Source organism: Balaenoptera acutorostrata, chromosome 1 (assembly GCF_949987535.1).
Source record: "Balaenoptera acutorostrata chromosome 1, mBalAcu1.1, whole genome shotgun sequence".
In the NCBI taxonomy this organism is placed as follows: Eukaryota; Metazoa; Chordata; class Mammalia; order Artiodactyla; family Balaenopteridae; genus Balaenoptera; species Balaenoptera acutorostrata.
This window is the reverse complement of record NC_080064.1, coordinates 108,316,247-108,343,550: the sequence shown is the minus strand read 5'-3', so window position 1 is coordinate 108,343,550 and position 27,304 is coordinate 108,316,247. Positions and strand designations below refer to the sequence as shown.

The following is a 27,304-nucleotide window of genomic DNA, read 5'->3' as shown; positions in this document are numbered from 1 at the left end:
CCCTAACTTAAAAATGAAATGAGATGAAATTCCCTGTTACCACCAATTCATGTCAAATTTCCTTGTTGAGAAATTCTAATAGCATTAATGTGCTGATATCTTACCTTTTCTTTTTGCTTATGATCATATCCATGGTTTGGAGTAGTCGCCGTTCCAGGGCTACAATATCTGTGTCAGTCACATTCCTATAACAAGCACAAGCTGTTAGCAAAGTTTTGGGTTCCATCCCTGGGCATAATACAAGGCAGCTGGAGAAACACATAAACCTCAATTGTTACCCTATAATTCAAGGAACTATATTTTTTCTGAGGAATATTAAAATAACTATAATAAGCAAAAATGCTTTTGTTGTCATTTTTTAATAGCTAATTCTTCTGAAGCCTCAGGGAAGTGGAAGGTAACTAGCTCTCTTATAGACTTGCTTAACTTTGATCCAGTGACATTTAGGATATACGTGTATGCACAGTTTTAACTTGGCATTGTCATCTACTGTTCTACTTCTGGGAGGAACTGATTTGCTGAAGTTGAGACTAGCTCACATGGCTGTCCACTAAAAATGTGTCTTTAAAAAGCGGGGTGAAAAGGGGGTGGAGAAGGTAACACTGAAATTGCCATTTTAAAAATAAATAAATGTAGGACAAATAACAAGGGCAAGCAATGTAAGTGATAAGACTTATCTGAAAGATTCCTAGGTCAATGCCCATAAGGACAGAGAGGAATAAAAAGGCAGTGTCATAGATCTAATGTTTAAGTATTAATGATGGTGGCATGATGTGACATACGTATTCAATAAGTAATGGGAAAAAAGGAAAGAGACAAAACTCTTGTTACCTGAGGAAGTAGGACAGGTAAGTGTATGGGCAGTTGACAGCACCAAATCCAGAAAGAAGAGCCATGAGAGTCACCCCAATCACACCTACCCGGCTGATGAGTTGTTCTATGGACAAGATCCCTAAAAATATCAAAGCACATCAATGCCAGGTGACACAGGCAAAACGGCTTTCATCTGCACAGTGAAAGGGGACATCACTGAAAACAGCAACCATTACGTTTAGCTAACTTACATAAGCTAAATTTTACTTATTAATATGTAGATTTTTCTGTAATAAATATGTCTATTGATTTTCTTCTTATCCCAAATGCTTCCAGAGTCATCTCTATTCTTGGGTAACGGTAATAGTAAAATAATAACAACAATTATAAATAACACTTATTGTCTATTTATTCAAGGTAGTGTGAACTCTAACAAAGTAAGGTAGTACTTTTAGTAAAAGGTTTGGCAAAAAAATTAGGAAAGCAAATCTGCTGGAAAAGTATAAAGAGTAGATACCACTTCTTACTATAGTTAACTTCAATCTATACATTTTCCCCTAATGTCATAAGCTCTTTATCTACCTTTGTCTTATTCATTTTTGCCATCAATACGCACATAATGCATCTAATAAATGGGCTGAATTTATAGAATGAGTAATTCAAATGTAAGTACGTGAGTTTTAGATACTCAGTTGTATTCTAATTATCAATAGTTTCCTATTATTTGAGAAGGCTGAAAATCAACTTGGTAGTTAAAATAAATGCTATTGTTGATGCATTGGGGATATATGAGAGAAAGCAATGCTAAGAATAACTCAGGAAGTTTGGTGTCACAGGAAAAAACTAGTTTAAATTTGTTTTCACTTCTTATTTCTAGGATAGAATCACTTCAGCCAACCACTCCTAAGGCCTAATGCCAGAGCTGCCGTTCAGGAATTCTATACTAGCTTTGAAGCTGAACTTCCAATATTTGAGTCCTCTTGTGCCTGTATTTCCACTACACCATTTTAGAGGTCATTATGACTGCTGGTCTCTAGTCTTTTGCCTCCTCCGACCTTCCATTTCCTTCTTTGCTGAGCTTGGACTCCAAGCTTGTTTGCTTTAACTTCTCTCTCCAGGACTTTCAGTCCTCTACTCTCCTCCTGAAGCACTGGTCCTGCAAACTCCCAACTCTGGATCAGTCTAACACTCTGCCTTCCCTGTGCCCATGACTGAGCTGCCCCAAACTGCTAGAATGCATACTGACATTGATGCCATTACAGGTGTATGGTCTCCAGTCTTAACAGAAATCACACACTACTAAGGAATCCTTTTCTCGCCCTTGGTCAGCCATTTCTCCCCCTACCCCTCAGCAGATACTCTTTAACTCATTTTTCCAATCTGTTCTTTTTAGCTAATGTGCTTATTATATAAGAAAGAAGTTATTAGACATAAACTACCTTCATTCTACTATAAATATTTACATCTGTAATCATCCTTCCAACTTGCCCCCCTCAGAACAAGATGGTGTCCGAAGCTAAGACTTCTCTACCTGCGCTTTTGATCTAATTCCCCTTCCACCTCCTCCAAAATCTTGTTCCATTTCCTGTCCTCTATCTCTCGTATCTTCAATCTTTCCTCCTTTGCTGGTTCTTTCTTTTCAGTTTCAAGTCTCTTTCCTAAGAAAAAGTCTGTCCTTGGCCTTGAGTTTACATCTAGTTACCAATTCTCTCTATCTACCCCTTAATAGCCAAGCTTCTTTCACCTCCATTTATTCTTCAATTGGCTGCAATTCAGCTTTTAACCCATTCTTCTACACCTAATGAAAGTACTTTCATTAATAATTGTAATGGCAATAGAATAGGTAACACTCACCAAGCACCTGTTATATAACAGGTACTGTTTTAAGTATTCTACTTACAATTAATTTAATCCTCATAACAACCCTATGAGGTGGATATTATTGAATATCACATTTTACAGGTGAGGAAATGGAGGCACAGAGAGGTCAAGTAACTTAGTCAAGGCCACACAGCTAACAAGGGGCAGAGTCAGGATTCAAACCCAAACAGTCTAGCTCTAGAGCTTGGACTCTTAGCCATTATTATAATATGGTCACGAATTTTCTTCTGGTTGCAAAATTCAACAACATTTTCCAATCCTTGTTTTATTTAATCATTTATGACATTGAATCATTCTTATTTAAAATTATTTTCCTTTCTTGGCTTTCATACCACAATTTCCCTTGGTTTTCCCATTTCCTTCTCTACTTGCTTTTTCTTGGTCTTTTTTTTTGCTCTGCATGGGCCAGAATTCCTTCTTTCATTTCTGTCTATACATTTTCCTAGGGTGATCTTGCCTGTTTCCCCAGTTTCACTTAATGGCATTTAGCTGATGTCTAACTTTTCAGATTCCTGAAATTATCTCCAAGAGGACAGATAAATCCATACCTTTTTCCTAAGTTCCTGACTCGCGTATCCAATTACCTACTGAATATCACTTAGATGTACACAGGCAACTCAAATTCAACATATCCCAAACTAAAATTATCTTCCTTCTTCTGTATTACTTATCTCAGCAAATGACATCATCAACTATCTAGTCACCCAAATAAAAAATCTATACCACTAGTCTCCATTCTGTTTCTTACTCACTCTTGAATACACCAGTCTTTTTTACCTCAGGGCTTTACATGATGTTTCCTGTGCCTTCCTGCTGGGTCTACCTTTGATCTTGTCCTTTAAATCTCAGCTTGAATACCACCTCCTCAGAAAGGTTGATGCTAAGGACTTGCATTAAATTTGATATCCTTATCTGCATTATTCTCTATCATAGCAACCTGTTTGCTCCGTGATGACAATAATCACAATTGGCAACTATGTGTTTATATATTTACCAATTTACTGTTTAGTCCCTCCTTCTAGCCTGTAAGTTTCATGAGGGCAGAAACCAAGTTTATTTTGTTCATGGTTGTATCTCTAGCACTTAATATAAACTAGGTGCTCAATAAATATTTACAGAATGTTAAATGAATGAATAAATCCTCATCCAAATTCTGTTGATGCTACTTTCCACATATCTCTTGAATTTGTATTCTCTTTACAGGAAGGAATCATGTCTTATTGATCTTTGCTTTTCTTACTGCCTGGCACATGGAAGGTGTTCAACAAATGTTTGTTGACTGTGGGTACATTATTATCGCCCAGTAACATAAAAAAAATCCAAGGGATTAATACAGGTTGTTAAATATAAAAAACTGAAAAAAAAGTCCCCTCTCCTTTTATTCTCTTAATAAAGGTGATGTCCCTTTACTAAGTATCTTTTTCTGGTTTAAAGTACCTTTAGATACTACCTACTTAATCTCAGCATTTCTATGAAGTAAAGGTTAATTGTTATAATTCTTGTTTTCCAGCTTATAAATGGAAAGTCAGATGGATAAGTGACTTGCAGAAGACCATCTCACTGTTGCTATTTACTCACAGAGATTCCTTCTAGCTTCACATGATTTCTTATTCTCTCTTACTCTTTCCCACTAGGGAATGTCTTCCAACCTTCCTAGGTTCAGGCACTGCACAAGGAATACTTTCACAGACATTTTTTCATATAGGTAAGGATTGGGTCTTACAGTTTTTTTGTGGTCTCCATAGCAACAAACCATATTGGTTGTTGGGAGAGTCCTGGGAAAGCTCTAAAAAGGCATCTGGCTGCTTCTCAGCTACTGCCTAAACTTTTCTTCCTATTTATTTTTCTTACTGGGTCAAATTAATTAGATGCTTGAACATTCAGAAATAAAACCAAAATGCTTATTTACCAGAGCACAAAAGAAAGACTAATACTGAAACTATCTTCTTAGCTCTTCTTCTCGGTGTATTCTTCAGGACATTCCCACAGAATTTAAAAAAGGGATGGAGGAAGGTACAATAGATGTGATGGTCTTCATCTCCCCTTGGGCATGGTCTGGCTGCACTGCTCACGTGAGCCAACTGCTTACAAGAAGAAAACTGGAAAAAGGTGTCAGAGTCACATCTTTGGACTGCATGTGCGCTTGCGCTATCGTTGTAAGCAGCCCTGGGGTCCTTTTACAACTACTGTCCCTCATTTCTAGTATCACAAACAAATCTGTCTCTCTGGGGGTTTATTTGAAATAGTTTAAGAGTTATATTATCAGGGCATCTCTACCCTAAATCTTTCCATACAGTGACATGGGCATGCTGACCATATTAGCAAATCTTAAATTCCTACCCAGAGTGTTACATTCTTGAGCTCATCTACCACCTTGGAGAACCGAACATTTTTTTTTCATTCACTAATTCAATAAATATGTTTTAAACACTTATTATGTGCTAGGTTCCATGCTAGGCACTAAGGATACAAAGATAAATAAGATGTAGTTTCTGACCTCAGGGAGCTCACAGGTTAATGAGGAAGTTGGAAACAAGTAATCATAAGTTTTAAAGGTGATATAAGTACACTGAGGCAGGAGCAATTAACATCTCCTAATGATGGCCAGGAAAGTCTTCTTAGAGGAACTGACAAGAGTTGAATACTGAAAGAATAAATAGGTATTTTCCAGGTAGACAAGAGGTGAAGCATTGTCCAGGCTGATAGAACAGCTCTAGAAACTTCAAGTAATTTGGTAGGACTGGAGGACAGATAGAGAAAGAGAGCAGTCGTCAGGACTTGGAAAGTCTGGTATGACATGATAAGAGTTTGAATGTTTTTGATATGCTGGTGCTTCTTAACTTTTGGGGACTTATTTAATGTTATGTGAAATTTCAAAATAGCTATTTTTGTTTTTAAAATATACAGTTATTTATGATGTTGCACATGCTTTTAAAAACTGCACATTTCCTCTGACACTCCTGCAGGAGAGTCTTATAACCTCTCTCCCCCAAATCCCTGCTCTAGGCAATGAGTAGACACGGAAGGACTCATGGGAGGTAGGTACGGCAGATTCAAGACACTGGTTTATTAAACATTCATTCCAATGCCTTTCAAGCATGTCTTCTTGTACTATTAGAATCTGGAAAGCCAAAAGCTCTTTCCCAGATTTCCTTGAAGCTAAGGTTCTGAATGTTACCTAGGTTGCATCATATTCACTTGCCCATGTAAAACCTCAAATACAGACGTGAGTAATGTGGGAGTGGTGACAACACTTGGGAGCTGGAGCAGCTGAAGCAGTTTCTAATGTCTGGTCCCTGATCATATGTCCTGAGTGGCAGGTGACAACTTTCATGGTTTTTAACTCCCTAATACACTGTAATAAATCACTTTCTGCTTTAAACTAGTTAGAGTAGAATCTGTTTTCTGCTATAAGAACCTTGATAGATATAGCAGGATAGTGAAATGAAAAGATGTATATTTTTTTTAAAAAAAGCTCCAGTATATGAAAGTTCCAGTATGTTTATTACAGGTAGGCTCTAATCTATTTTTTTCCTATCTTTATAGGAAATTTAATTGGTTTTTTTGTTTTGTTTTGTTTTTTGTTTTATTTTTTTTGGCTGTGTTGGGTCTTCGTTGCTGTGCGTGGGCTTTCTCTAGTTGTGGTGAGCGGGGCTACTCTTCATTGCGGTGCGCAGGCTTCTCATTGCGGTGGCTTCTCTTGTTGTGGAGCATGGGCTCTAGGCGCAGGGGCTACGTAGTTGCAGCTCGCAGGCTCTAGAGCACAGGCTCAGTAGTTGTGGCCCATGGGCTTAGTTGCTCCACAGCATGTGGGATCTTCCCAGACCAGAGATCGAACCTGTGTCCCCTGCCTTGGCAGGAGGATTCTTAACCACTGCATAACCAGGGAAGTCCTATTTTATATATATTTTTTGGAGTAGTATTTATTTCTGGAGTAGTTCTAGAAGAACTTGTTAGGTGAGAGATTTTTGTTCATTGTTTTTAGCACAGAAATTAGGGCTATGTCCATGACCTGTTCTTGTATGTAAGATGAACTTTTCTGTGTGAGGAGAGACACTGACTCCTAAAAAGCTTTTCATCTACTAATTGTGTTTTATGTCATTGTTCTTTGCCAAAATACATACATTCCCTAAACACGATCTTTATTATCACTTAAGCAGGGGCCATTTCTTCTGGGCCACAGACCCCTTTGGGAATCTCATTAAAGCTTATGGATCCCTCACTTTCAAATACACATACAAATACATTCCCGTAATTCTGCATAAAATATTAGGAAGTTAAAGTTAAGGATACCTTTCTCTACCCATTACTCCCTTAAAGTTCATTCACTAACCTAAAGTCAAAACTCCTGCTCTAAAATGATAGAAATCTGTTCCCAAACCAGCATTTGATACCTCCTAGGACGAAAGAAAAATTCAGTTCAAAACCAGACGTTTTTTAGAGAAATAACTTGCTATGTTTCCCATAGTAAATAGTTTTAATAAATTGATTTTTTTCAAATTAGAAAATTATAAACAACACTTTCTCTCTCCCCACCACATATACACTCACCATGTTTTGGGCTGAGAATTGGAAATGGATCTCCTAGTTTCCAGAAGAAATACATAAAGGTCAACCATAAGAGACAGGAAAAAAGCAGTCGCTGTTTATGCACTAAGAAAGAGGAGACAAGGTGAAATAGATATATGTTAAAGAGCTTTCTCTGCATAAGTTTATGGGATCATGCTAATTAATATGTGGCTGGCTTGCTCACTTGGCAAATGAATGATGGAACAATATAAGTTTTAGAAATTGTTTTCTAAACCTCTTATCATCATAAGAGAAATTTGGCTGAAATTAAGATGTGGGTTGAGTTAGGGGAGACTTCTTTTTTTTTTTAAGAATGCAAGAAGTCTTGGGCTTCCCTGGTGGCACAGTGGTTAAGAATCTGCCTGCCAATGCAGGAGACACGGGCTCGAGCCCTGGTCCAGGAAGATCCCACATGCTGCGAAGCAACTAAGCCTGTGCACCACAACTACTGAGCCTGTGCTCTAGAGCCCGTGAGCAACAACTACTGAGCCCTTGCGCCACAACTACTGAAGCCTGTGTACCCTAGAGTCCGTGCTCTGCAACAAGAGAAGCCACCACAATGAGAAGCCCCTGCACCGCAACAAAGAGTAGCCCTCTCTCCCCGCAACTAGAGAAAGCCTGCGTGCAGCAACGAAGACCCAATGCAGCCAAAAATAAATAAATAAATAAATTTTAAAAAAAGAATGCAAGAAGTCTTTTAAAATGACAGTTAAAGGGGGGAAAAAGGTCATTTTCTGATAAAGTACTAATAACAATTCCCAGTACAAATCAGAAAGTACAAATAGTACCCTGCATTGGAAAAATGAAAGGAAAGATATTATAGTAGAAACAAATAAAGCTGTGGCAGGACAAATAACCTAATCATTCATTCAGTATTTATTTTGTACCAATCTTTTAAAGATGCTGTGTATGAGATGTCCTCAAACAACAGTAGCTACTGAAAGTAATATAGAAATGAAGCTCTCTACAGCCTCAATCCCTAAGAATACTCATCTTAAGTGCTGACACGAGGGTAAAATACTCACATAGTCGGATGTTGCTCACAATAAAATAGCCAATGTAAAAAGGCACCATGAAAACCAGGATCAACAGAATTACACACAGGTTCATTTTCCAGTGAAAATAACGGGAGCTGAAACAAATGTCAAAGAATATCACTAGGAGGGGAAGAGGGCAGCTACTTTCACTCTCTTTAGTCTTCCAAAGGATCTGTTGCTCTCTGAACTCAATACTGAATATATCCCATCTAATTAGTCAACTAGGTTGTTACTATCTGCTCATTTATAGAGATTAAAAAATACAAAGTTCTGAAAGGTATATATGGCCATCTTAACCTCCTAAGAATTTTACTTATTAAATTGAGAATGTTAATACTCTAGTTATATTCATAGACAATGTATAATAACATTTATCAATATATATTATTGGTAGAATGACTTGTTTCACTTACTACTGGGAGTCCTATTTCAATATGAGTTAAAAGAAAATAAATGTTAATAATAATATGTGTTATAAAGACACACAAATACTTCTTCTGCACCCTCAGTACAAACATCTGATTTGCATGACCACTTTTACTACTGCTTATAAAATATATTTTACTTATTGATTAAAATATTTTTAGGGCTTTTTCTTTTTATAACAATTTATTGAGACATAATTCACATGTTTAAAGTGTACAATATAATGGTTTTTAGTATATTCACATCATTGTGCAACCATCACTACAATCAATTTTAGAACATTTTTCTCACTCCATGATGAAACCCAGTACCCATTAGCAATCACTCCCCTTTCCTTTCAACCTCCCCAGCCCTAGGAAACCACCAATATACTCTCTGTCTCTATGGACTTGCATATTCTGGACATTTCATGTACACGGAATCATGTAATATGTGATCTTTTGTGACTGACTTCTTTAACTTAGCATAATGTTTTCAAGGTTCATCCATGTGTAGCATCTATCGATACTTCATTCCTTTTTATGGCTGAATAATATTCATACCATTGTATGAATATACCACATTTTGTTTATCCATTCATTAGTTGGTGAACATTTGGGTTGTTCTACTTTTTAGCTATTATAAATAGCAATGCTATAAATATTCATATAGAAGTTTTTTGTGTAGACATGTTTTAATTTCTCTTTAGGTATCTACCAGGGAGTGGAATTGTTGGGTCATATAATAACTCTATATTTAATTTTTTGAAGGCTGCCATTATTTTGCAAAGTGGCTGTATCATTTACCTTTTACCCATAGCAAATGAGGGTTCCAATTTCTCCACAGCCTCGTCAACACTTGTTATTGTCTTTTTGATTATAGCCATCCTAGTGGGTGTCAAGTGGTATCACATTGTGGTTTTGATTTGCATTTCCCTGATGGCTAAAGGTGTTGAGCATCTTTTCATGTGCTTATTGTCCATTTGCATATCTTATTTGGAGAAATGCCTATTCAGATCCTTTGTCCATTTTTTTTTTTAAGGATTTTCTTATTTATTTATTTATTTATTTATTTATTTTTGGCTGTGTTGGGTCTTCGGTTCGTGCGAGGGCTTTCTCCAGTTGCGGCAAGCGGGGGCCACTCTTCATCGCGGTGCGCGGGCCTTTCTCTATCGCGGCCCCTCCCGTCGCGGGGCACAGGCTCCAGACGCGCAGGCTCAGCAATTGTGGCTCACGGGCCCAGCTGCTCCGTGGCATGTGGGATCTTCCCAGACCAGGGCTCGAACCCGTGTCCCCTGCATTAGCAGGCAGATTCTCAACCACTGCGCCACCAGGGAAGCCCCTTTGTCCATTTTTTAATTGTGATATTTGTCTTTCTATTATTGAGTTGTAAGAGTTCTTTATATATTCTAGATAGAAGTCCCATAGCAGATTCATGATTTACGAAAATTTTCTCCAATTTGTGGGATATCTGTTCACTTTCTCGATGGTGTCAAGTTTATTGATTTTAAACTTACTTAAAACTAGGCCTTGTTTCAAAAAAGGTTAAGTGGTTAAGTGGTTTATGAGTACATATAAAATACAGGATGATGAAATAAACTATAAGGAAATAAGAAAGGAAGGAAAAACAGTGGCAAATATAGGTAGAATATCAGGCCAGGCCTGATGGTTATTATGAAAATGCTCACCATAAAGTTCTAGAAACTTGCTACAGGTGGGTCATAAATTTAGCTTTACGTTTTCTAATAGTCAATGTAAAATAGAAAAATTGATCAGTTAGATAAATCATAGTGTATGTAAGAAAAACAAATTACATAAAGTAAGCATAATCATTACTGATTTATTATTACTGAATTATTACCACGATCATATTGAAATTTCTCCAAAGATTTCATAAAGAAGAAAATATGAGGGCAATTAACAATGTTCTGCACAACATCCTTTCAAGAGAAACACTGATGAGTTTCACAGGGCTATTTCTTACTGCTTACTCCTTAGTGTAGATGGCAGGAAGCATAAAACAAAGAGCTATTCAGTAAAGGCTACCCTGCAGAGAGCCAATACCATTTGGTTTAGATAAACTGACAGCTTTTGCTCATCTGGATTACCCACTTCTGAGCATCTAGAGAAACAAACAATATGCACATCCTCCAGGCAATCATACTTAGTATTTCAGCTAAATTTCTGAAAGATATTGGGAGGCAGTGGCTTTGAAATGACAAGTGTAATCCATATTGCCAATTAAAAGCAAACCATATATTTTAACTGTCATTTGAGCTGAGGGTAAAGTGACATTCTCTTGAGAAAATTAAGGATACCAACAAGATTACATATTTGAATAGGAGACTATACCACTTCTGTTTAGAGAGGAGCCAAAAGAATACTCTTGGTCAGGTCCAAGATTTTCCTTTGAAAAGTATTCTGCATAGTCAATGCACAGGTAATAATATATGATCACGGTCCATAATTCTGTTACATAGTAGGACCAAATGTTAGTATGAAAAAGTAGGTATAACTGAAGACATGTCTCAGCCTACCCAATCCCCGAAAAAGCACCTAAAGAAGAACCAGATTTTAGCAATGCTACTTCCATACTCTTTAAGATAAGCTATTTGAGGAATATAAATCCAAGTAACTGAGTGAGGTGTCTTACTATATGGGATTGTTAATTATAAATGAGTCAAAAGTTGGGGGATATCAGCTACCAAAAACAATAATTTTGGTTTTGGACCATTTGAGTCATAGTCCTTTCTACACTACTTAGATCACTACTTATGGCCAGCCAGGCACCTGTTTTTATAAATGAAGTTTTAGTGGAACACAGTCACACCCATTTGATTACATATTGCCTATGGCTGCTTTGGCTCTACAACAGCAGGGCTGAGTAGTTGCAATAGAAACGGTGTGGCCCACAAAGCCTAAAATATTTACGATCTGGCTCTTTACAGGAAAGGTTGCTGACCTCTGCTTAAATATCAGTAAAACTTCCAGGTTGTGATAATAAATTTTTTTTTCTAGTTTTATTGAGAAATAACTGACATAGACCACTGTATAAGCTTAAGGTGTCTAGAATGATGGTTTGACTTACATATGCTGTGAAATGATTACAAAAGGTTTAGTTAACATCATTCTCTCATTATAGATACAAAAAAAAATCTCCTTGTGATGAGAACTCTTAGGATTTACTCTCTTAAATTTCCTATATATTACACAGCAGTGTTCTAGAACTTATTTATAACTGGAAATTTGTACCTTTTGACCACCTTCCTCCAATTCCCCCTCCTCAAACCCCCCACCTCTCACAACTACCAATCTGATCTCTTTTTCTATGAGTTTGGTGTTCTTATTTTTGTTTTTAGGTTCCACATATAAGTGAAATCATACAGTATTTGTCTTTCTCTGTCTGACTTATTTCACTTAGCATAATGCCTTCAAGGTCCATCCATGTTGTCACAAATGGAAGGATTTCTTCATTTTTTATGATTTAATAATATTCCATTGTATATACATTCCACACTTTATCCATTCATCCTTTGATGGACACTTAGGTTGTTTCCATATCTTGGCTATTGTAAATAATGTTGCTATGAACATGGGGTGCAGATACTCTTTCGAGTCAGTGTTTTCATTTCCTTTGGATATATTTCCAGAAGTGGAATTGCTGGATCATATGGTAGTTCTATTTTCAATTTTTTGAGGAGCCTCCACACTGTTTTCCATGGCAGCTATATCAATTTACAATCCCAGCAGCAGTGCACAAGGGTTCCCTTTTCTCCACATCCACACCACTATTTGTTATCTTTTGTCTTTTATTTTTTAATTTTTTGAAAAATTTACTTATTTATTTATTTTGGCTGTGTTGGGCCTTTGCTGCTGCGCGTGGGCTTTCTCTAGTTGCGGTGAGAGGGGGCTACTCTTCATTGCAGTGTGTGGGCTTCTCATTGCAGTGGCTTCTCTTGTTGCGGAGCATGGGCTCTAGGCACACAGGCTTCAGTAGTTGTGGCATGCAGGCTCAGTAGTTGTGGCGCACTGGCTTAGTTGCTCCATGGCATGTGGGATCTTCCCGGACCAGGGCTCGAACCCATGTCCCCTGCATTGGCAGGCGGATTCTTAACCACTGTGCCACCAGGAAAGCCCTCTTTTGTCTTTTTGATGTAGCCACTCTAACGGATCTGAGGTGTGGTTATACTGTTTTCACTGTGGTTTTAATTTGCATCTCCCTAATGACTGGTAACGTTGAGCATTTTTTCATGTACCTGTTGGCCTGTAAATCTTCTTTGGAAAAATGTCAATTCAGGTCCTTTGCCCATTTTTAAATTGGATTATTTGGTTTTTTTGCTATTGAGTTATATGAGTCCTTTATATGCTTTGGATATTAACCCCATATCAGAAACATGGTTTGCAAATGTTTTTTCCCATTCCAAAGGTTGTCTTTTCACCTTGTTGATGGTTCCTTTTGCTGTGCAGAAGCTTTTTAGTTTGATATAGTCCCACCTGTTTGTTTTTGATGTTGTTTGTGCTTTAGGTGTGATTTCCAAAAAAATCGTTACCAAGACACATGTCAAGGAGTTTTTTTACTATATTTTCTTCTAGGAGTTCCATGGTTTCAGGTCTTACATTTAAGTCTTTAATCCATTTCTAGTTAATTTTTGTGAGTAATGTAAGATAGGGGTCAAGTTTCAATCTATTACATGTGAGTATCCAATTTTCCCACCATCATTTATTGAAGAGACTATCTTTTCTCCATTGAGTATTCTTGCCTCCCTTGTCAAATAGTTGACTGTATATGCTTTGGTTTATTTCTGGGCTCTTAAATAAAATTTAATAACTAGCATGTCTTGACGGTCATAGGATCTGTATCTAGCTCATCCAAGAAAGGTTTGGATTATTAAAGAACAAGTTTAAAAGCAGCCGAGTCAGAACATATTCCTGTTTTCCCATACTACAAGTTCTTAATTTATCTATCAAGAGACCATAATTATCAACTCTGATTCTCAAAAAAAGAATTTGAGAATATAATCTCTCTGTAAGTCTCAAGTATCAGAGGTCTATAATGAGTTATACAGCTTAGCTCAGCATTGATTCCTGACTACAGAGCCAATGCCACTTTATTCTTAAAAGACTTTTCCATGTAGTGATAAAAAAGTACAAGACGCTATATAGAATAGCTGATGTTCTCTACACACAAACATTGGCCGCCAAAAAACTCAAGCTTGCAGTTTAACAAGCAAGAAATATTTTGGATAGACTGTTCAATAAACTAAACAGGTCTGTTATTTGGAGGAGGACAGGAGTTGCTTTTTAAAAAATGCTTTAAAGAACGCTCTAAGTTCAATCAGACTTGAACATGCCTATGAAATCAACAAAATTAACTTGATTAGTAAGAACTAGAGTTCAGTCTTCATAGAAGCCCTTAACTAGCTCTGAGAAATTCCGATCTTTTCAGGTAGAGCTTTTTCAATCAGCAGGACAACGTGAAGGGCTCTTACTGGGATTCAATCGGAGAGCAGCCTGAGAAAAATAAAACTTCTCAGAGTGAAGCCTGGGACCTAGGCTCTCACAGCCTCAGTCTCAATTAGTACTTCAGAACTAATGATCAGACGTGTTTTCCTGCTATTTCATAATCTTTGTTAAGCCAGTTACTAGGTGCCAGGGACCTGTATTTGCTATGATTATTACAGTTACTGAGACTAAACTAACCACATGGTGGATTTTTTCAGATATGGGATCCCAGCAAATCTTCCACCATAAAGAAAGTAACATAGGTCTCTTTAAGAGGAGAGCTAATTAGTACTCTTACTCACCTGCTATTCAATACTCCTAAGATTTCAAAGATGATGAGCTCAAACATGGTGCAAGAAAATGCAAAAGTCACAGAGAAGATCACCTGTACCACATACTGACGCACCTGTTAAAAGTCAAATAGAGACTAAAAGTCATTTCCTTGTGTGAAATATTGAGTTGATAACTTTCTGGTTACAAGTCAGAAAACTTATATTAAGGAAATTCTTAAGTTATTAGAAACAGGGCCATGACAGTAACTTGTCTGGAGCTAAAGAAATAGATGAAAGTAGGTAGTACTTTTAATTCATGGGTCACTATTATCATCCTCCTCCTGTGGATGAAAAATTTAAAGCACAAGAAGATGAAGTGACAGGGTCAGAAGTAGCATTTAGAATTCCTGATGCACACTGACAAAAAAAATTACAGATTTATATATACAGGTTAGTGCTAAAAGGGTTTCTTCAACATTCGGCAGACCTTGGACCAGTTTTAGAACCTCCCCAAGGAGGCCTTAAAGTATTGAGCAGAACAGAATCTCTGGAATTCTGGGCTCTTTCAGACAACAACTCAAACTCCCTGGGGAAGTTTAATGGAGAACATACTAGAAATGACCCCAGATAGTCCATAACCATTGAGCTTATTACTAAATGAGAAAGATTAATTAGGAAATGTCCCATGTAGGCTGTTGTCTTTCTGAATTCAAGGCTTAAGATACGAATCGAACCAGCCTTAGAATTTGGTATTAACTTAGGATGTAAGATTGGTAATTAACACTGAAGGCCAGATACCAAATGAATGAGCACATTTATGAGACATTATAAGTTAAATTCTCTCCCAAGGAATAACTATCTGCTATTGGTATATATGCTGATATGACTAAGGCATGATATTTCTTGATCCTGGCTTCTGGGCTATACACGACTTGCCTAAAAAAAAAAAAAAATCAACTAAGCTTAATTATATTCTCCAATTTAAGAATTATATAGTGGCAAAAACTTCCCATCTTGGGAGTGAATATGATTTTTCTTTTTTTTTTTTTGACCATCACAGGTCATGGAAGTTCAAGCATAACTCATTTTGTTTTTAATTGAAGTATAGCTGATTTACAATGTTTCAGGTGTACAGCTGATTCAGATATATATATATATATATATATATATATATATATATATATATATATATTATTTATATATATATATACGTTTTCAGATTCCTTTCCATTATAGGTTATTACAAGATACTGACTATAGTTCCCTGTGCTCTACAGTAGGTCTTTGTTGTTTATCTACTTTATATATAGTAGTGTGTATATCTGTTAAAACCAAACTCCCAGTTTACCCCCCCAACCCCCACTTTCCCCTTTGGTAACCGTGAGTTTGTTTTCTACGTCTGTGAGTCTACTTCTGTTTTGTAAATAAGTTCACTTGTGTCATTTTCTTTAGATTTCACATATAAGTGATATCATATGATATTTGTCTTTCTCGAACATGATTTTTCTTTAATGAAGGTATTTTTCTTGTCTCATTTAAAACAATCTAAATTCATATAATACTAGCATAATCAAAATGATCTCTTCTCACCTCGTAGTCCTTAAACAGTTGTCGCATGAAAAAAAGCCACCCAAATCCAAAGAAAAGTATCTGGAGGAGAAAGAAGATAGAAGGTCAATATACATAATCTTTTGAGAAATGCCTTCTACAGACTATTTTACGATAAAAGGTCGCCTAACTAAATAGCTTATTTCAGAGATTAAAGACGACATCCACCCATATAAGATCTACTTATTAAAGTCCTCAACACTGGGACTAGATGTTGAAATGCTCTTCAATTTTTGAAATTATCCTTGTTTAAGTTAGACAAAAAATTAAAGTATATATTTTTCCTGTAATCTTATGATAATCATTTTATGAGCCAGAGAAATTAGCAAATAAAAAAGGAGTCACTGAAACTTGCTTCTTACAGACGATTCCTGCTTGCAAGTATTTAGAAAAACAAAACAAAACAACTTCAAGGAAAAGGAGTTTTTTTAAAGATTTTTTTAAAAAAGGAAAGTAGTAGAAAGAGTGATATTTTCTATATGTTTTCCTTCATGGACCTTTCTCAGATTCTCCACCATCTTGCCTAATCCACTAAAGTGGTTTCCATCTCAGTATAAAGCCAAAAGATTGCAGGATCTCACTCTGTCAGTTTTAGTTCAAGCTGGCATCAGAGACAGAAGCCACATGACAGCTCTGTTCAGCGTTCTAAAGCTCATTTGTTTTCCACTGGCAAATAGAACTTTCTCTACATACACACACCCTGACACAACTCCTCTTTTCTTCTTATATTGGCTAGGAACTTTATCGAAGAATAACATTCTTTTTTTTTTTTAAATTATAGTTGCTTTACAATGGTGTGTTAGTTTCTGGTGTACAGCAAAATGGTTCAGTTATACATATATATACATATTCTTTTTCATATTCTTTTCCATTATGGCTTATTACAGAATATTGAATATGGTTCCCTGTGCTATCCAGTAGGACCTTGTTTACTTTATATACATATAATAGTTTGTATCTGTTAATCCCAAACTCCTAATTTATCCCTCCCCCACCCTTTTTCCCCTTTGGTCACCGTAACTTTGTTTTCTATGTCTGTGAGTCTGTTTCTGTTTCATAAAAAAAGTTCATTTGTGTCATGTTTTAGATTCCACATATAAGTGATATCATATGGTATTTGTCTTTCTCTTTCTGACTTACTTCACTTAGTATGATAATCTCTAGGCCCATCCACTTTGCTGCAAATGGCATTATTTCAGAAAACAATTCTTGTATGCCTTCCCACTGACTTTAGGAGCAAGTGTGAACTTCTGAGCATGGTTTAGCAGACTCCCCCTCCTCTTGTTGTGTCCCTCCTACCCACCAAATTCATATTTTCAGCCACATGGAACTGCTTTTGCTTTTTTAGATACAACATTCTTTCATACCAAAACCTTGGCAGATGTTATCCTTTGATGGGAACTTCTCTCCAGTCCCCTCCCTACTTATCCTACTGATCGTAACTTAATTATTACTACCTCTTGAAGGCCTTCTCTGGCCTCCCAAATACAGATAACTTGCTCTTTTTATATAATCCTATTCTACCCTGTATTTCCCTTACCAAAGCTCTCACCACACAGTTTTTTAATGTCTAATTTAAATACACGCTTTTTAAAAAGGCATTAGACTGTAAGTTCTGTGAGGATAAGGATCACGTTTGTCTTGTTAATCTTTGTATCTTCAGCACCCAGCACAACGCCTGGCACACAGCAGGCTCTCCATAAATGTTTGCTGAGTGGATAAATGGTCCACAGTGAAAGATGTTTTGTTCTTCAGGAACATTCAACCTCAATTTTTTGGTAATAACTTCTATGTGCTGTGCTAGGTGCTAGGGACAAAAAGATGAGTAAGATAGTTACTACCCTCAAGGAGGTAGAGTATAGTGGCGAAGACACTAAATAATTATAATGTGAGACATGCACATGATATTGTAAAAGAATATGAAAGGGGGAGACTAAACCAATCTGGCAGGGGGTTAGGACAGATTTTTCTGGGGACGATAATATCTTAGATGAAGGAGGTTTTAATTTAGGGTTAAAACCTGATATCATGTGCAAATTTGGGGGCTGTATGCATTTCTCTAGAGAGAGGTTCCAAGGTATTCACCACACACTCAAAGGTTTCCACCATCCCTAAAATATTAAACAAACAAACACTCTTAAAAGATGAAAAAGAATTAGGCAGGTAAAAGACAGGTAGTGGGGGTAGAAGGACAGGGCTTTCTTTTCAGACAGCAAAGGGCATGAGTAAAGGCACAAAGGTAAGAAATATCGGGTTGGCCCAAAAGTTCCTTCGAGTTTTTCCATAAGATGTTATAAGATGTTACGGAAAGACCCGAACGAACTTTTGGGCCAACCCGATAGTATGGTATATATTGGTAACTACACACGGTTTAATGCTGCTGGAAGATAAAATTCAAAGAAAGAAGTGGTTAAAAATAAGGCTAAGAGAGGAGGAACAGAGGACTAATGACCGAAAGCCCTGGAGGCCACTGTAAAGAGCTTGGATCATAGTCTGTAGGTGATGAGGAGTTATTTAAGTACAGAAAAGACATGGCTGGGTTTATTTTGTATAGAGCACTATGGTAGCTATTTGAGGGAAACAACACTGTAGAGAAAGAAACATGATAGGAGGTTGTTGCAGCAGTCCCGATGAGAGACGATAAAGGCCTGAATTAAGACATCAGTGGTCAGAGAGGAGGCAACAGGTCTGAGTACTTAGAAGGTAAAATCAGCAGGAAGGAATCAAGGATGACTAGTTTGGGATACAGGATGAAGAGTGACGCCACCCACTTTATATAAAGACTACTGCAAGAAAACAAAGGTTTGGGAATGGGGGTGGGAGATAGGACGATGATGGATTCACTTTTAGATGTGCTAAGTGCTTGAGGGCAATCCAAATTGACATAAAAGACAGATTAGGAAGGTAGGGCTGAGATGCACCTAAGAGCTGAAACCACCAAAGAATATGAGATCATCCAGGAATAGTACATAGAGTGAAGAAGGCAATATGCCAGGAAGAAAACAGTAGAGGGAAGGAATGGGAAGAAGAGACCAGGAAGGAGACAGAGAAGGAATGGTCAGAGAAATAATAGGCACCAGGACACTGTGGTATCCTGAAACCAAGGGAATAGAGTTTAAAGGAGTGTTAAATGAAGCAGAGACAGGCAATAGAACCAGGACTGAAAAATGCTCAAAGGATTTGGTAACTTGGAGGTCAACGGTGACCTTCAGCAAAACAGTTTGAGTAGTGAGGTGGAGGCAGCAACCAGACTCTAGTGGGCTGGGGATGCCCGGGGTGGGGGTGGGGGGGCGGCGGCGGGTAAGGCAGTAGAGACAATAAGCACAAATCACCCAAGGGACAGCCAAGAATGAGACAGAGACAAGACATTAGAGAGTAGCCTAAAGAAGAATGTGGGGTAAAGAGAAAAATTTACAGGCCAATGGGAAGAAAGCAGTAAAGAGATAAACAAATATGATAAGGAACTGACAGAACACTGGAGGTGAGTTGATGATGCTATTAATTTATTATTATTAGCAACAGCTACCTTTTACTGACCATGTGGTATATTCCAGGAACTCTAAGTGCTTAGCCTTGCAATCTCATTAATCATGAAAACCAGATAAGGTAGGTTTGATTGTCTTCATTACAGAGAAGGCTGAGGCTTAACAGAAGTTAACCCATTTATAGTAAGTTTCAGAATCAGGATTCAAGCTGAAGTCTGGGTGGCTGACTCCAAAGCTTGTACTTTTAACCACTTCCCAATAAGCTGCTCCATGATCAAAGGCACGGGTGGAAAACATCGCCTTAAACAGGAGTAAGGGGCACCTTATTTTCTCACATGGGAGGAAAGGAATTGGGAATGGTTGCGGACATAAATAACTGCTTAGATTAAGATGTAGGAAATAGAAGAAGCTCATACCTCTTGGCCTCAGTTTTGTTGATAAAGTAGGAGGCAAGGTGATCTGCTAAGAGTAGGAGAGGCGAAAATGGAGAAGAGAGCTTTGAAAAGAGGGATAAAGACTCAGAGAAATTGTGAGGGGAAGGGAACAAGCAGTTGATTAAAGTCAAGAAAAAAAACGATTCAGTGAGCTAAGGGTGTCCATAAACTTATGGCATTGGCAATCTGCACAGTTGTATGATTTTCTACAGAAGGCTTTAGGCCCCTGAGTTGGTAGTAGACAAACTATAGCAGTGATCTGAGTGTGGACTTTTATATGTAGGTAAAGAAACAAGAGGGTATGAGAAAGTAGCTTGGATCCATGAATCCAGACCGAGTAGAAAAGGAAGAGGGTGAATAGATTAGGAGAAAATACCCCTAGACTACCTGAGAGATCCTTTGGCTATTATAAATCATTACCAGTGGAGACATTTAAATTTATAGTCTAGAGGTCATATTTAAATGAATTCTGAAGTCATAACTGCAGGTGGAGAAGTTAGAAATTTAGGGAGTAGTGTATATGGTGGAGATGGATGAAAAAAGAATAAAATATTTCACTAAGAGCACTCTGAAATGGGATTTAGACAAGGAAAAGAAAACAAGTGAAATTGATAAGTCTATATGAGGGGGTGGGAAACGGAAGAAAAAGAGAAAAAGATACATACCTTTATATTTCATTGTGTGTTCCTTTCACATTGAAGAAAAGCTTAGGAAGAGTTTTACACAACTAATATGAAAAAAAATACCAGGAGAATTCAAGAAGTCCAAGATTAATATGAATTCTGGCAAGATTACAGAGGATCTAAAAAGCATGCAAAAGGGAAAAGCGATTTCAAACATTTTTGCAAATAAAATAGAAAGTGCACAGCTCTTATTCAAAAAGAATATTTTTGAAATTGTGCAGAGTCTTGACCTTGGGACTTAAGAGTGTACTTTGGAACTGATAAGTCTTATGACTGTAGAGAAGGCTGAAAACAGAGGTTAGATAACAGTTGCTTTTACAAAAAATAACTCCTACATTGAAAATTAGCTACAGATTTGAAAAAAATAGATGGCCATTGGCAGGACAGTTATTAAAGAACTGACAAGAAAAGATCCCTTTCTTGGATCATTTATTTACACTTTTATTTATTTAACAAATATTTATTAGTGTCTAATATGTGCCAGGTCCTAGGGGTAGAATGGCAAACCAGAGAGCATAGACACTGCCTTAAGGAGTTTATAATCTATGGAGGAGATAGACAAGTAATTACGAAACAATGTGATAGTGCTGTTATAAGTGAAGTGGGCAAAGGGTACTAGGAAAACATGTAAAGGGACGTCTAGTCCAGTCTGGAAGAGGTTTTTTGGATATCCATGTTGAGATCTGAAGGCTGAATAGGAGTTAGCCAGGAGAAAGAAGTGGAGGGATATGGGGAAAAGGTCCAGAAAGAGAACAGACTGGTGGAAACCTGGAGGCATGGTAGTAGCATGGCCAGGTTAAGGAACGAAAAGAAGTTTAGTAAGGCTAGTGTGTTATAAATTGAAGTGAGAAATGGTGAGGGCCAAGGCTGACGTTAAGAGGTAAGAGCTGGGTCTCATCATAAGAGACCCCATAAGCCACATTAAGGATGTGAACTTTATCCTGTGACAATCTCTACACCAGGATGTTGCCTGAGGCAGACCAGCTTCAATATGTGACCTCTGATTTCAGATTTCGTTTCAAATAAATCTTTCAGTTCATAGAAAACAGGACAAATGAGGGGAAGGTGCTTCTAAGGTAATCACACCTCTCCAGAAAGTTGCTTTTTATTAAATATTTACTAGGACTACTATGTGCCAGAAACTGATCTAGATGCTGGGGAATACAGCAGAAACAAGACAGAGAGTATCCTGGACCTCATGGAGTTTACATCTAACAAACACAAACAAACAAGTGATAGATATGAAGAAGGAACTAAAACTGGGACATGAGACAGAAGGTGGCTGGAATGGAGGCTACCTTGACTGGGGGTAGGGCATCAGGTAAAGCCTCCCCACAGTGACATTTTTACTGATGCCTAAATGATGATGAAGTAGCCACATAAATATATGGACAGAGAACAATTCCACGCAAAGGATTCTTCGGGTCTTAGTTCCTCACTTGTAAAGAGCAGGTTTGAGAATTAAATTTAATATTGCCTGTGAATGCGTGTGTGAAAGTTAAAGTATTATATGGCATACAAGATCAGAAAGCCACTTTCTTGGTTCAACTTGTCAATCAATTATATCCACGTTAAAAATGGTTATAACCATCTTAGTGGTTATAATGTAACGCCAATTTCCTCATGACATTCTTATTTTTATTCTGAGTGAAAAAAATGCTACTTAAATATTGTCATTTTTCTTGAGTTGGTACTAGGGCTAAAAATAACCCGGAGTTGTCATAAAGGGCAACAGGAAGCCTTGGAAAAGTTAGAAAAGCAAGAGAATTACATGTCCAGATTTTTGTACATTGATGCATTTGAATATTATGCAGCCAATAAAAACTATAGTTATGAAAACTTATAAAGAATGGTAATTTTAAAAACAAAGAATTTATCATATCAGGATGTTCCTTGTTTCATGCTCTCTAAAATGTTTTAATAAAAGGTTTTCAAGAAACAAGGACAATGCTCCACTCCGAAGACAGAAGCATTAGGATAAAGCAATATAAAAACAGAAAAAAAAAACAACCCTAAGATTTAGTTTACTTTAAACCCCCAGAAGGAACTGTTTCTGTCATGTGCCACTTGAAAAAAAAGAACAATGAAGAAAGAATACTGGGGCTTCCCTGGTGGCGCAGTGGTTGAGAATCTGCCTGCCAATGCAGGGGACACGGGTTCGAGCCCTGGTCTGGGAGGATCCCACATGCCACGGAGCAACTAGGCCCGTGAGCCACAACTACTGAGCCTGCGCGTCTAGAGCTTGTGCTCCGCAACAAGAGAGGCCGCGATAGTGAGAGGCCCGCGCACCGCGATGAGGAGTGGCCGCCGCTCGCCGCAACTGGAGAAAGCCCTCGCACAGAAACGAAGACCCAACACAGCCATAAATAAATAAATAAATAAATTAATTTAAAAAAAAAAGAAAGAATACTTTAAATTACTGGAAAAATGGGGGGGGGGGGGCGGTGGTAGAGGGAAGATCAGTAATTAGGTAGTCTGAGCTTCTACAAATTTTAACAGTTGGCCAACAAATATTTATTGAGTGCTCGCACTTGGAGGGAGGATAGAGCTATGAAGAATTTATCTCAAAAAATAAATTCATAAACAAATACATAAATGATATCAGTGCTATGATAAATGCTGTGAAGAAAATAGAGTAACTCAACGAACTGACATGGTAAAAGCAAAAGGCTCACTAGACGAAGTTTCTATAGAGCAGGGACAAGTCAGTGTCTTATTTTAGGTTTGTATCCTCAGAACTTTATATAATGCTCGATAAAAGTTTGCTGACTGTACGAATGAATGAAGGTGGCCAATCGGGAAGGAAAGAGGGTTAGAAAAAGATCCGAAAGCGTGGGCAGCAAATAGAGGATGAAGGATGGAGGTGCTACTGTACAAACGAAACCTGATACTTATTAGATCTCTGAAGTGACGGCGGCAAATTTCTCCGCATCCTGATTCAGGATTTGACAGCTAAACCAGCAAAGCCCTCACGTGTCCCCAGGAGCCAGCAGGGATTGGCGAGTCGAGCCCTCCGCTCCCGGAACCACACTCTTCCCTAATCCATGAATCAGCGGCGCAGTCCAGAGCTTCGGGGCACTTTGGGGTCAGCTCCCTTCTCATGGCACCCGCTCTGAGCGCTAAGGCCACCTGACCTCTCTCAAAAGTGGACGGAAAACCTGGGGGTGGGGTGGGGTGAGGAGGAATGGAAGCTGGGCGGGGGGCGCGGACCGCCGCAGGACGCCTCCTGACAGCTAGGCGGCAGGGAACCGGACGCAGCAAATCCCACACCCTCCCCGAGCTCTGGGCACGGGTGAGGCGGGTACTGGCCGCGGGCGAGAAGACCGAGAGCCCGGGCCAGCCCGCATCGCTGAGGCCCGGAGCAGACGACTCGGGAAAGGGAGGCTGAGGGGTCCTGGGGCGGAACGCCGTGGCTCACCTGGGAGGTAATCATGATGCTGGAGTCGATCAGGAAACTCATGGCGAAGTATAAGGAGGGCTCGTGCCTCCACTTCCCACTCCCCGAGGCCACAGCACGCTCTGACCACGAGCCCCCTCACACCGGCAGCCGTCGCCCGCAGGCCACAGCCAGGACCTCTGCTCGCCAGCCCGACGCCATCAAGCTGCGCCCCAGCCAGCCAATCAGCAGCTACGTCCAACGTTTCCCGCCTCGGGCTAGGAGTGGGCGGGTGCTGAGGAGCTGAGGGCCAGGGAGGGGCCGCTCTGGGGGCGGGGCTTAATTAGAGGTGGCCTGGCTAAAAGGGGCGGGATACAACAATGTGGTCTGAAAATTCAAAAGCACATGTATTGGGCTTCCCTGATGGCACAGTGGTTAAGAATCCATCTGCCAATGCAGGGAACACGGGTTTGAGCCCTGGTCCAGGAAGATCCCACATGCTGCGAAGCAGCTAAGCCCGTGCACCACAACTACTAAGGCTGTGCTCTGCAGCCCGTGGTCCGTAACAAGAAAAGCCACCGCAATGAGAAGCCCGCGCACCGCAGCGAAGAGTAGCCCCCACTCACTGCAACGAGAGAAAGCCCGCGCACAGTAACAAAGACCCAACGCAGCCAAAAATAAATAAATATTAAAAAAAAAAAAAGCACATGTATTGCAAGGTAGCATTTCTATTTCTGAGGCTAAAGGAGGTGGGGCCTGAGCCAACATTTTAAGTGGTAATTTTATTTTATAATGGTCATAGCTAATAAGATGAAGTTAATAATAATGATTATTATTATATTGAGTTAGACCATTAAAAAAAAATGAGTTAGACCGTAAATCAGGCATTGTGTTCTAGATGTTACAACTTATTCTTGGCTCCACAAACAACTGCATAAAGAGGGAAGAGTGGAAAGGCAGGTTTTAGCAAATATAGCTAACCCAGTAAATTTCTGATGTGATAACAACAATAAAAGCACACCATCTTTAACAAGGGAGTGATCCATCTCATTGTACTTGATGCCCATCAGACCACACCTGGAGTATTGCATTCTTTTACCACGCTTTTAAGAGGCAAGTAGATGTATTGGAGAATGCTCAGAGGTGAGTCACCAGGTGAGGACTGATGAAAGGAATCAAAGAAAGAAGACTCAGGAACATTGACAGCTGTCTTCATTTGAAAGAATGGATAGACTTGATATGGCCCCAAGAGATATTTGTAGGACAAAGGACTGGAAGTTAAATGAAGATAGATTTAATTCAAAACAAGGAATAATTCTTTAAGAGTCTGAAGATGAGTTATTTTAGGAAGTAATCTCCCCCCACCCCCTCAACCCATGTTGGAATTGCTCACGTGTAGACTGAATCACTACTTCATTCATTCAATACTCATTGCATGAAGGCTTAATGCACTGCTGTAGGGCTTATCCTTTCCCACCAGGACTCTACCTATTCCTTGTAGTCCCTGTAGTCTTGTCCTGAAGCCGGCTCCAGCTGAGGGCAATCACCCAGTGTGGGATTCAAGGCTGCAGTCAATACTGGAAGCACAGCCTTGAGTGGAACTGCATCTTCAACCAGAGTGCTTAGATTACTACAATCTGAGTAACTGAGACTCAGATTTATTACACACGAGGGAATGTGTCTTTCTTTCCTAGACTTGAACTCTACTCATACTAAGCAGCACAAACTACCTATCAGGTGTCCAATCCCCAATCCCGAAGGCCAGGGAGCAGTGGAGGCAGCCCTACTAAGTGAGAGTCTTAAACCAGAGAACTTTGTGTCCCTGGCTACATCTGTCAGGGAACCAGTAGCATCTGTGTAGGCATATGATGAGTTAGACTGTCCTCTATCAAGACTGTGTGATAGTGCAGAATGCTGGGTTAACCTATCAAGGCAAATAGTTTACCTTGGTGGCTTACTGGAGTGCATGGTGGGGATCAGGGTCTCAATGAATCTGGCAGCAGAAAAAGGTATGCAATCTCATTGGCCCCAGGGCTGTGTAAAACTTTGAAAGACACCATTCAGGATTCTCCCTATTGTTAACAACTGTGTCCAGGTCAAGGACAGGCATGGGTGACCCAAAGAACCACTGCCCCCTGCTTTTGATGGAATGTCTCCAGAAAACCTTTACACTAGATTAACGTCCAATTGACTGTTCTTTCAAAGCAGGTCTCTTTCCTGGTGGTGGTGGACTCCGTCACCAAGATGGCTTGTCCTCTTTCCCTTACCTCAGTACTGTTCTCCGAATTCACTCTAGCTGCCGCAGTCCTGTTCAACAGTGAGATCTGCTTCTTCCTCCATGGACTGTCAAGCTACCTGGGCTCTAACTGAGCCCCCTGTTTGTATCCATTTTCCAAAGATGCTTTCCAAAATAGTTCATGTTCATAGTTGCTGGCCATTGTTTACCATTCATCTGGAGACTGACAGCCAGACAGCCACATACATCTACTCTTAAAGAGTCTGCTGACAACATGACCAATCTGTGTCCCTTGGATCAGTGTTTGTTCACATCAATTTTTTGCACTCTTTTTCATAGCAGCTACAGCATCTATCTTCTCACACCGTCCAGCACCATCCACATCCTGACAGCTAACTATATTCCCCTCTTCCTCCAAATTCATACAAAAGACTGAGCCCAGGAGCTGACACGAACACTAGATCCTTGGGAAACATCCTAGCACCTCTTCTCCTGCCCATGCCAGTGGCTGGACGACTTCTGTTAGGAATTTTCTTTTTAAACTTTTTCTTGTGATATAGTAGTAGATTCACATGCAGTTGTACGTTTAGGATCTTTTGAGATATATGACATCACCAATTCCATGGCCTCCTACTCCAGTTGTCTCCCTCCATGTATAGCCTTCCTACAATGTAGCTTTCCTTGCTATGTCAGGTTCACTGAGACCTTGAACCCCACTCTATACCCCAGTAATCCACCAAGGTAGGCTGGCCAGGAAACCCCAAATATTCAGAGAAGAGGCACTTCCTTCCCAGTGGTCCCATGGACAGCATCTATACTTGGTACCTAAAAAGTGTATAGGTGCAGTTTTCTCAAAGTGTGGTGCTGTAACTGCTTGGGAAGCTTGTTTAACATGTAGATTCATAGGCCCTAAGGTAGACCTATGGACTCAGGATTTCTGAGGGTGGCTCCCAGGAATCTGCATTTTTAACAGCTTCCATACACACTGACAGAACTGGAGGACT

The 27,304-nt window shown here is 39.0% G+C and overlaps 1 protein-coding gene across 2 annotated transcripts in view; it reads right to left on the bottom strand.

Annotated features, from left to right (window-relative positions):
• Positions 1 to 24,319, bottom strand: part of GPR89A (G protein-coupled receptor 89A) — a 45,891-nt gene extending 21,572 nt beyond the window's left edge. For both annotated transcript variants that reach the window (XM_007182137.3, XM_028166498.2), the window contains exons 1-7: positions 24,107 to 24,319; positions 16,069 to 16,128; positions 14,509 to 14,612; positions 8,289 to 8,395; positions 7,246 to 7,347; positions 832 to 952; positions 105 to 185 (exon numbers count right to left, since the gene is read on the bottom strand). In XM_007182137.3, the coding sequence (XP_007182199.1) occupies positions 105 to 185; positions 832 to 952; positions 7,246 to 7,347; positions 8,289 to 8,395; positions 14,509 to 14,612; positions 16,069 to 16,128; positions 24,107 to 24,148 (617 nt within the window). In that variant the 5' untranslated portion in view covers positions 24,149 to 24,319. The remainder of the gene's footprint in view (positions 1 to 104; positions 186 to 831; positions 953 to 7,245; positions 7,348 to 8,288; positions 8,396 to 14,508; positions 14,613 to 16,068; positions 16,129 to 24,106) is intronic.
• Positions 24,320 to 27,304: the final 2,985 nt, after the last annotated feature.